The sequence below is a fragment of the Coregonus clupeaformis genome, chromosome 6, assembly GCF_020615455.1.
Source record: "Coregonus clupeaformis isolate EN_2021a chromosome 6, ASM2061545v1, whole genome shotgun sequence".
Classification (NCBI taxonomy): Eukaryota; Metazoa; Chordata; class Actinopteri; order Salmoniformes; family Salmonidae; genus Coregonus; species Coregonus clupeaformis.
In genome coordinates, this window is record NC_059197.1 from 2,052,550 (window position 1) to 2,064,005 (window position 11,456).

An 11,456-nucleotide genomic window follows, 5' to 3' on the forward strand; every position below is an offset into this window, starting at 1 on the left:
TCTTTGGCCTGAATGCCAAGTGTCACACCTGGAGGAAACCTGGCACCATCCCTACGGTGAAGCATGGTGGTGGCAGCATCATGCTGTGGGGATTTATTTCAATGCCAGGGACTTGGAGACTAGTCCGGATCGATGGAAAGATGAACGGCGCAAAGTACAGAGAGATCCTCGATGAAAACCTGCTCCAGAGCACTCAGGACCTCAGACTGAGTCGAAGGTTCACCTTCCAACAGGACAACGACCCTAATCACACAGCCAAGACAACGCAGGAGTGGCTTCAGGACAAGTCTCTGAATGTCCTTGAGTAGCCCAGCCAGAGCCCGGTCTTGAACCCGATTTAACATCTCGAGACCTGAAAATAGCTGTGCAGCGTCGCTCCCCATCCAACCTGACAGAGCTTGAGAGGATTTGCAGAAAAGAATGGGAGAAACTCCCCAAATACAGGTGTGCCAAGCTTGTAGCGTTATACCCAAGAAGACTCGAGGCTGTAATCGCTGCCAAAGGTGCTTCAACAAAGTAATGAGTAAAGGGTCTGAATACTTATTGATGTAAATGTATTATTTCAGTTTTGTATTTTTATAAATTTCTAACGCCTGTTGTCACTGTCATTATGGGGTATTGTATGTAGATTGATGAGGGGAAAAAACAATTGAATCAATTTTAGAATAAGGCTGTAATGTAACAAAATGTGGAAAAAGTCAAGTGGTCTGAATACTTTACGAATGCACTGTATATCGTGATATTATTTTGGACGATATTATATCGATACTTTCACTTCAAGACACCTTTTTGCTAAGTAGCGTTACCTAGCACTAAATTGGCTGTACCTGTGCCAAAACTATGGTATTTTTCAACCTAAAGCTTGTTCTCCATCTTCTTAAAATAGTTACCCAACCTGTTTCCAGCACTTTTATTTCCATGACTGATTATTATTATTATTATGATGATGATGATGTCTCGTCTCTCTGCAGCAGACATATAGTGAGCAAAATGTTTGGAAAATTAAATCACAATATTGAATCGCAATACATATAGAATCATGAGAATCGCAATACATATCGTATCGGCACCTAAGTATCGTGATAATATTGTATCGTGAGGTCCCTGGCAATTCCCAGCCCTAGCTAATATTACTAGTGAAATATTGATTCAATATTGACATTTTCCTCTGCATGGAGCTGGAGTCTTCACTGCACATCACGAGACCTCCCTTTTTACTTTGACCCCTGCATTCTCAGTTCACACCTGCTAAAAAGAGCTTACTCTGCACGAACACGGACCAATCAGTGGCAGTGCAGAAAAGCCTAATGGCAGGCAATGGCTGCACATTGGCTATTCACAAAACAAACACATTTCGGGCCAAACTATGAGCACTAAACCTAACTCTTGTAATGCAGAAACCGGAAACCCCTTAATAATCTATTCATTGTTTTCAAAGGGAGCAATGTACACATTCATGTTTTGTCGTCATTTTGTAGGCTTACACGCCTTTCAAAAATAAACCTGGAGGAGCGAACATTACTCAGACACCAACTCACAGGGTCTCTGATTGTGTGTCCTAGGCCTTCAACAGCCAGGTAGAACAACAGCCTCCCTTCCACTGCCAGACAAGCAGACCTATTGGAGAGGGCCGGGAGGGAGTGTGGTCCCACCAGGCCTCGAATTTCACAGCCGTGGCCGTTGATGCCCCCTTGTGTGGCTGTAATGCTCCCCCGCTCGCTCGCTATTTGCATTTGAGGATTGGTCCAACAGAATCGGTAATTTGGACACCGAAACGCATTATTAAAGTAAAATAATGTCTCAGAGGAAAGGTTAACCTTTCTAATGATACCCTTTTTATGTCTAAACTCTTCAAACTACGCGCAGATCAGACACTTAAAACGGGAATATCAATTAATATTGAGTCGGGGAAATTCATGCTCAGTTTGGTACCACGTACCGCTAGCAGCATTTTAGCCAAATACTGTTATGCTAGCTGTCTAGTCTGTGTTTTATAAATGTGCAATAAGCATAAAACACAATTATATAAGGAATTGGTAACTCATTCTCATTCTGAGAAATAAGGTAGGCCACTTGACTTCAACATCTGAAGAAAGTGCACAGGCTAGTATGCTGTTCAAACAGTTGGAGAAGGACAGAAGGGTGTGTTCATAACAAATCAACTGTTCTGCCTTGTTAGCTAGCAAATAGATCCAAGTTGGCTAAACTTGAAATATAAAGATTCATTCTCACTAGTACGTGGGCTTGAGCTTGAGAGATTTTTTATGAGACCTGTGTTAATTAAGCAATAAGGCCCGAGGGGGTGTGGTATATGGCCATATACCACGGCTAAGGGCTGTTATGCATTATTATGCATGGTTCTGATTACATTTGTAACAAAGTGGGCATTTTCATAGACAACCTTGAATGCCAGATCAGAGATTATTGCAAAAAAAGCAGGTTAATCTATTTTGATAAAATAATTTTTAGGCTTATATTTAGCCTAGGTGCTGACTGTTTGAAATGCAGTGTATTTGACCTTTAATTGTACAACAAAACTTATTTAGAGAAAAAATAAAAATTAAAATCAAGATATACAGTGAGTGTCCAAAACATTAGGCTCTTTCCATGACAAACTGACCAGGTGAATTCAGTTGAAAGCAATAATCGCAATTGTTGAATCCGCTTCAGGGTAGATGAAGGGGAGGAGACAGGTTAAAGGATTTTAAAGCTTTGAGACAATTGAGACATGGATTGTGTATGTGTGCCATTCAGAGGGTGAATGGGAAAGACAAAAGATGTAAGTGCCTTTGAACAGGGCCGGTAGTAGGTGCCATGAGGAAGAACTCTGCAACACTGCTGGGTTTTTCACGCTCAACAGTTTCCCGTGTGTATCAAGAATGGTCCACCACCCAAATGACATCCAGCCAACTTCACACAACTGTGGGAAGCATTGGAGTCAACATGTGCCAGCATCCCTGTGGAACGCTTTTGACACCTTATAGAGTCCATGCCCCGACGAATTGAGGCTGTTCTGAGGGCAAAAGTGGGTGCAACTCAATATTAGGAAGGTGTTCCTAATGTTTTGCACACTCAGTGTATATTGTGAATCGCCCCTAATTTAGAAAACAATCTAACTACGCCCAGCCGTAGTGAGTGAGTGAGTGTCAATGGTGTGTAGGCACCCGACCTGAGCCATAGGGCAGAATGAGCATGAGTCCTTCATCAAATGACCCTGTTCATGTAAAAATGACCAAATACACTGACTGTTTACAGCAAAACTAAGTCAACTGTCTATTATGGTGAACAATCTAAATAAAATGATTGAAAACCCCAATCAGCAGTTGGATTGAGTTGCATCCACTCCGGTAGTTATACACACTCAAGTTCTGTTTTTTTGTCTTATTTCTTGTTTGTTTCACAATAAAAAATATTTTGCATCTTCAAAGTGGTAGGCATGTTGTGTAAATCAACTGATACAAACCCCCCAAAAAATCTATTTTAATTCCAGGTTGTAAGGCAACAAAATAGGAAAAATACCTAGGGGGGTGAATACTTTTGCAAGCCACTGTATGTTATTAAAAGTCTCTAATGTTTGGCTAGATTTTCTGGCACCTCCCTCGTGTCAGCATCGGAGAGGCTGTAGCCAATACGCATAGGATATCACCTACACTTTGACATGTAGGCTAATTATTTATGTACATTGACTTTTTTTTAACAGAATACCTAGTGTTTTTCGGTTTTCAAATCAATTTAAATTGTCAATTTTGGTTAATGGCTTTGGTGCCCTGGCAGATGGCCTTGGTGCCCTGGCAGACTGGGAACCTCTTGAGGGCCAAATGGCCTTGCTCCTAAAATCACAAAATTCCAGGCCTGGGTCCCACTGACAGGCATTGTTTATCAGCAATGTCACCAATTCCCAGGAGGGCCTCAGGGGAGGTTGGGGAAAATGTGGAGATCAGCAAAACTCTATGACAAAGAGGTAACTGCACACACTGACAGCACAGTCCCAAGCTGTGCAATGCATACAACTAAAGCCGGCGGACACTACACGTTTTTAGCCCGATCTACGGGCTCCCGCAGTTTTCCAAATCGGAGCAAACCCGGAGTAAAATGTAACGATGCAGCCCGTAAAGTGTAAGCACACACCTGATTTGCAGTTGATGGCGCCAACGGGCTTCCGGGGGCACTCTACAGGCACTTACGTTGTCCCGATAATTTTCAAACATGTTGAATATAGTCGGCCTCAAATCGGCCATTATCGCCAAGTATGAGCAGTACTCAACGCAAATGCAAAGCATGTCCCACCATCAGCTACTCAGAACTATAAAGATTCTCTTCAACTACACTACCAGTCAAAAGATTTGACTTGACACATCTACTTATTCAAGGGTTTTTCTATATATTTTTTAAAAAAAATTACGTTGTAGAATAACAGTGAAGACATCAAAACTATGAAATAACATCATCACAACAATCATGTGGTAACCAAAAAGTGTTAAACATTCTTCAAATAGCCATTCTCCCAACCAACTTAATGAGGTAGTCACCTGGAACGCATTTCAATTAACAGGTGTGCCTTCTTAAAAGTTAATTTGTGGAATTTCATTCCTTCTTAATGTGTTTGAGCCAATCAGTTGTGTTGTGACAAGGTAGGGGTGGTATACAGAAGATGGCCCTATTTGGTAAAAGACCAAGTCCAAATTATGGCAAGAACAGCTCAAATAAGCAAAGAGAAACGACAGTCCATCATTACTTTAAGACGTGAAGGTCAGTCAATACGGAACATTTCAAGAACTTTGAAAGTTTCTTCAAGTGCAATCGCAAAAAAACATCAAGCGCTATGATGAAACTGGCTCTCATGAGGACCGCCACAGGAATGGAAGAACCAGAGTTACCTCTGCTGCAGAGGTTAAGATCATTAGAGTTACCAGCCTCAGAAATTGCAGCCCAAAAAAATGCTTCACAGAGTTCAAGTCACAGACACAACATCAATTGTTCAGAGGGGACTGTGTGAATCAGGCCTTCATGGTCGAATTTCTGCAAAGAAACCACTACTAAAGGACACCAATAAGAAGAAGAGACCTGCTTGGGCCAAGCTCAAACAAGAGCAATGGACATTAGACCGGTGGAAATGTGTCCTTTGGTCTGGAGTCCAAATTTTAGATTTTTGGTTCCAACCGCCGTGTCTTTGTGAGACGCGGTGTGGGTGAACGGATGATCTCCGCATGTAGTTCCCACCGTAAATCATGGAGGAGGTGGTGTTATGGTGCTTTGCTGGTGACACTGTCTGTGATTTATTTAGAATTCAAGGCACACTTAACCAGCATGGCTACAACAGCATTCTGCAACGATACGCCATCCCATCTGGTTTGGGCTTAGTGGGACTATCATTTGTTTTTCAACAGGACAATATTCCAACACACCTCCAGACTGTGTAAGGGCTATTTTACCAAGAAGGAGAGTGATGGAGTGCTGCATCAGATGACCTGGCCTCCACAATCCCCCAACTTCAACACAATTGAGATGGTTTGGGATGAGTTGGACAGCAGAGTGAAGGAAAAGCAGCCAAGTGCTCAGCATATGTGGGAACTCCTTCAAGACAGTTGGAAAAGCATTCCAGGTGAAGCTGGTTGAGAGAATGCCAAGAGTGTGCAAAGCTGTAATCAAGGCAAAGGGTGGCTATTTGAAGAATCTCAATTATAAAATATATTTTGATTTGTTTAACACTTTTTTGGTTACTACATGATTCCATGTGTTATTTCATAGTTTTGATGTCTTCACTATTATTCTACAATGTAGAAAATAGTTAAAAATAAAGAAATACCCTTGAATGAGTAGATGTGTCCAAACTTCTGACTGGTACTGTACCTCACAAGTTCATCACAACAATGGCACCAAAGGTATGGCATACCCTCACATACCCCCACAATTTGAGGGCTTGCTTTAACTTAACACACCAAGCCCTTCACTGACACAGATATTTAAGGAGTGCATGATGAAATAAGGAATTGGCCAACAAAATCTATTGATAGCCTATAATTTAGTCTGTCAAACAGGTAGACATACCTAGGGCTGTTGCGGTGACCGTATTACCGCCACACCAGCAGTCATGACTACAGTAAAATTCCACGTGACCGCTGAGTCACGGTGATCTCCTCTTATGCACTCAGGACATGCGTTGGTAGTCCAACTCGCTAATAACCATCAGGTCGCTAATGGCCTGGTACTCAGGGCTCTATTGTCCCTCTAACCACTCTGACATCAACGCAAATGCAATCGAAAATCACAAACACTTATCATGAAAACAGTATCATGCTTTTAAAACTCACCTCACTGTGATTGATCAATTTGAAGAAATTAGTTCAACAACAGGTTGAAACTGAGTAAAAACATAGTTGTTTTGGATGTTGTTTCAAAGCCTAACAACGAAATGGACAGCGCTTTCTAAGGTGATGATTAACTCAAAACATCCATATGCATATTAGAGCTTATGCATACGCATAAGCCTATATATGAGACCAACCCCGAAGAAAAAACAACTATTAAAATAATGATTGTACTATTATACAATACATAGCCTACCACATATTGCGCATGGCAGAAAAACATTTTAAAAGACAGACTTAAGATGTCTGGTACATAATTGATCTAGCCTATAACTCCAAAATTAAACAAATTCTAGTAAATTGCCTTTGTGTGTGGACTGTATTATTATGCATTCTGGATGGACTGATTACATTATGCTGTGCTCCAAACTTTCTATCCATGAGTCTGGGAGAGAATGTATAGACCTAGGCGATGCTCTTGGTTTAATGATTGTGCAGGGCTGCTTACAGAGTTAACCTACAATTATAGTGAATTTGTATTTGATTTTGAATAGCCTAGTAATAGGGCATTTTCTATATTTTCATAATTAATAGACTGACATTACCTTTAGCTACAGAATATCTCACCACTGTGCGTTTCCATCTCCTCCTGGAATATCACCTGTCGTGCAGCGAGAGGCTGCATGCTCCTCACACAGTGGTTGATGCATGGAGTGAAATAACCGGAGTAGCCTACCTGGCATGATTAAAAAACAAACAGGCGGGAAAGCGGCCTCTGACATGTATTTTTCCCCCCTGCCCATTTCATAATGGGCCATTCGAAATCTAAACTAATTTTACATATTAGTAAAATTGAGAATAGTCTGATGGGTGAAAATATGATCACTTGATGAGAGAACAACGTGTGCAGCCTGAGGCTAGGAATAAAGTGCAAGCTTTTTTTGTGACTTCCTCAAATCATCAATAGCCTATTAGTCGCATCATGCAGAACATATACTGTATGTTTTGATTTCTAGGACATTTAAAAAGTTTTGTATCACAAATAACTCTAAATCTAGCGTATAGGACCTGTTTCAAATGATCACTTTTTTACGCTCAATATAGCCACTTCATATGTGCACTCCCTCCGGAATGGGAAAAATATCCTTTCCATTTTAGATTCTTACTATAAAATAATGGTAAGGGACTTATAAGCATATCTTGTCTGCTAAATGAACAAGCCTACAGCCTATGGCATGGCACATAGGCAGATAACATACAGTAAGCCAAGTAACTCATTCTGTTCTTTAGACCTGCCTAAAATAAATAATGGATTTATTGTGATGGTGTGTATTAAATTGATTTATTATACTTTTTTAAATATAGATGTTCCAAAGGCACGCATCAGCGGCCTGGAGATGCTAAATGTGTTTATGTTAATTAACGGTAAATTACTGTGAGACCGGCAGTATTTTGCATGACAATAACCAGCTGACAACATTTCATGACCGCCACTGCCCTAGGCCTACCACTTATTTCTTAAATAAGAAGAAATAGGTTAACACAAAGCCCTCGTTGATAGTAAAGTCAAATAAAAATCAAGCCTACTTTCAGCACCCATGCGCTGTCCATCTCTGATTGATTCTGCCCCGGCTGCCACTTCAATGTAATGGCTTATTGTGAATCTGGCTTATTGTGAGGTCAACAACTCTGATAAATAGCTTAATCATGGGCAACGAAACATAGTGTTTATTCAAATCAATTATAGCAGTAGCAAGCTATCAAAGTTTACCTCCGGTACTCGTCATCTTCACACTCTCCCTCTCAAACTGAACATCAGTAGTCCACGTGCACAGATGTTGCGTTCCTTGTATGTACATTGTTATGCTTCCTCAGTTGCTATGATGATTTCCTTACTAGGCCTACACATGCGCAAACATGCCCAGCAAAAATAGCCTGATTCTGGCCCAATTGTCCAATCGTACAGCCACGGAGGTGCTGCCAGGTCTATACTATACCGATTACTAGGTCACTACCATTATGGCTTGACTGAATCGTTAAATGTGAGAGGTTCTCCGATGGTTAGAGCCCGTAGAGCGTGCAAAAATCGTGTGGTGTATTTTTGCCTTTAGACAAGACAAAGCATAAACAAAATACAGCTCAGAGAGAGAAGAGTGCTGCACCACAGCGGCACTGCCACTGATCGATAACGCCTGCCATTAAACATCAATTGAGTTGCATTGCATTGATATAATTATTTTGACTAGGCTATAGGCCTAGTTTGACCAAGTAGCATCCTATTTGTTCAAAACACCCCATAAGACTACTCATGTTGGAAAGTCATTTCTCTATTTTGGATAAGATGAATGAAACAGCTTACAGTACAGGCTACAGGTTAGCCTACTTGCTGGATATCTGGTCTATTGATTTCCTTCCTTGCAGGAAAGTGGACTTCAGGTGCAGAGGACACAATTGCACCATTTCTTCATTTGGCTGTCAGGCCTCTTCAGCTCTACACACACTCTATTGCCATGATTGTGGCCGATGCACTTGGAACAGCTCAAATTCCATTTTCACTCTTTGATGGTGCAACAACAACCTGCTCAATACCTTTTTGTAAATTAAATGGTTGTTGGTGCCAAAATCATGGTAAATGGTCAGAGGTCTGCCAGTACCAAAAAGGGCAATTTCTGTGGTGCGACAAAGTGGAGAGTTCAGTACAGTGCTGGCTTGATAAAAGATATGGGGGGGGTTATTGTGGTACTTAAGAACACACTGCAATGAAAAATAAAGCCCCACATAGGCCTGGCTATTGGTTTATCGTTTTGAAATGGGGCTATGCTACTTGCCTGGGTTGTTGGAATACATATTGAGTAACATTCAGTAATAATACACATTAATTACATACAGCTTAGGCTATACCATATGGGAGATAGAAAAAGATTATAGCTGACTCCAGAAACTGTAACAATTGACAATTAACATAACATTAGAAGAATTGCCACTTGCATGCAGACGATGGAAAATTAGCATAGTGGTTATAACAATCCTTGCAGGCTTTTACAAAACTTGAGATCAAACATAACATGTATATTTGCAATTTTAGCAGAAGCTTTTATCCAACGCGACTTACAGTCATGCATACACTTTAAGTATGGGTGGTCCCGGGAATTGAACCCACTACCCTGGCGTCACAAGCACCATGCTCTCTACCAACTGAGCTACAAAGGACACATGTCGCCTACACTATCTGATAAAGCAAAGGGTGTATCAGTACAGGAGCCAAGAGGCATGCTGTCTTCAATGACATTGTGAAGTGGAGTGTTTACGTGATGCCTGGAAAAGGTCGTACTTACCTATCAGTGATACTGGACTGTGTGTCGCTCATTGGGCTCCCGTTTCTAGATTTGCTGTGATTTATATCCAATTATCATTTTCCAAAGTATGATAACAGTCTCTTTGCAGAGTCCTTCCCTAACATCCGTCTGTGTTGAGATGCTTGAAAAGGGTGATGACATACAAAATCAACAACATTGAGAGCTGAATCTCCAAATAACAATGTTATGAAAACACCTTAAAAATTGTCGGCGATAGACTCCCAGTGAAAATGAATGTCTGGGTATGTCCTAATACTGAATTCAATACCTCAATTGAATAGTTTTGCAATCCTTTGCAGTGAAATGGTACCTATTCAAACAAGCCACTAATGATAATGCAACTTTCGCTGCTGTAAAAATTTTTTGAGATAAATTAGGACCTCTAATCACTCCTCGTCTTACGTCGTGCAGATCTCCACCTTTTCGCAGAAGACACCGGGGGTCAGGGACGATGTTCCTATTGACAATGATGTGTTCCCTTGGAAAATATTGATACAGGCTCCACTTTCACTCTTTCTGCATCTATCTCCATGTACGAATCCTTTGACGTCAATCAAAATGGATCGCATCACACTTATTTTTCTAAATGTAAAACCCTATAGGAAATACAACCAGTTAACCTGGCCTGGTGTAATAATAGTCAAATAGTAAGCGTGTCTTTTGTGAAAGATATTGAAAATCGAGTCAGTCCCATTTGGTGTTCCCAGCCTCCAGATTTGCATTTATCCGTGGACGAGCAGCCCCTCGTGACCATGAGAATTTCTAAAAACTGACAAGTCTGAGTTGAAACCCGTGTTGTGAATTAGCTAACTAGTTAGTAATTATTGCAGCAACATAACAAACTAGGTAATAGTCCTAGCTTGATTAACTAGCTATAGCAAATGCATTAGTTTTTTTCCAGCTATCTATTGCACTATTTAGCTTGCTAGCTAATATGCCCCTCTAAATTTGTTGGGAGCTTCAGTTCAGTTAGCTTGAACTGAAGCTAGCCAGACTATAACGTTAGCGTTGTTAACTCCAGGGAGTGGAAAATGGGACGCATTTTTCCCCAGTAGACTCGAAACGTGTCCGATAATATACGTTTTCCTTACAAGTTTTACGATTGATAGCTAGCTACGAAACAAAGTAAATCCTTGAAAATCAGCCGACTGAATAGTGAATGTGAATTAGCTACAATACTAGCTTGCTGCAGTCTCGGCCAACGGTGGCTAACTAGCTATATCTAGCAACGAACACAGGGGAACTCTTTCAGTAGCTACAAAACTTTGCTTCGTGTGCTCCGACAATCCTGAATGTCATTCCCAAAAACGAAATCACAAAAACACGCTTCCCAACAAATATAAAAGGTGTCCCGTCGAATATGAAGTCCGCACGAGCTAAGGAACCGTTTCAAATGTTTCTTGTAAATCTCCTTCAGGGTTGCAAACATCCACAAAACTTAACGGAGCGCAGTTTTCATTGACTCCATGTTTCCAGAATTTAGACAATTTGAGTTGTTTCTCTGCAGAATTCCCTTGGATAGCTAGCTAGCAAACGAATTATCTATTTTACAAACAAAAAAAACTCCGAGCCGGTTATCACTTTAGAAGAATGTGATTATTAGGATGTGTCTCCAGATATGGTATTGAGGAGAAAATAAATAACTTTCTACAATTTCCCAACATTTCAGGATAGCTACGCCCTCGCCCTGACCAAAAGCTCCCAATCTACTTCCGCCGGGAGAAACAATAATACTTGCCAGACTTTCATAAATAATAACAATAATAATACATTCGTCTTTTTCATTGTGGTG

The 11,456-nt window shown here is 40.8% G+C and overlaps 1 protein-coding gene across 6 annotated transcripts in view; it reads right to left on the bottom strand.

The window, feature by feature from the left end:
- Window positions 1-11,359, bottom strand: part of arhgef12a (Rho guanine nucleotide exchange factor (GEF) 12a) — a 73,254-nt gene extending 61,895 nt beyond the window's left edge. For 5 of the 6 annotated variants that reach the window (XM_041877341.2, XM_041877340.2, XM_041877343.2 and 2 more), the window contains exon 1: window positions 9,644-11,359. In XM_041877341.2, the coding sequence (XP_041733275.1) occupies window positions 9,644-9,675 (32 nt within the window). In that variant the 5' untranslated portion in view covers window positions 9,676-11,359. The remainder of the gene's footprint in view (window positions 1-9,643) is intronic. The other variant, XM_041877339.2, reaches the window with a different exon arrangement.
- Window positions 11,360-11,456: the final 97 nt, after the last annotated feature.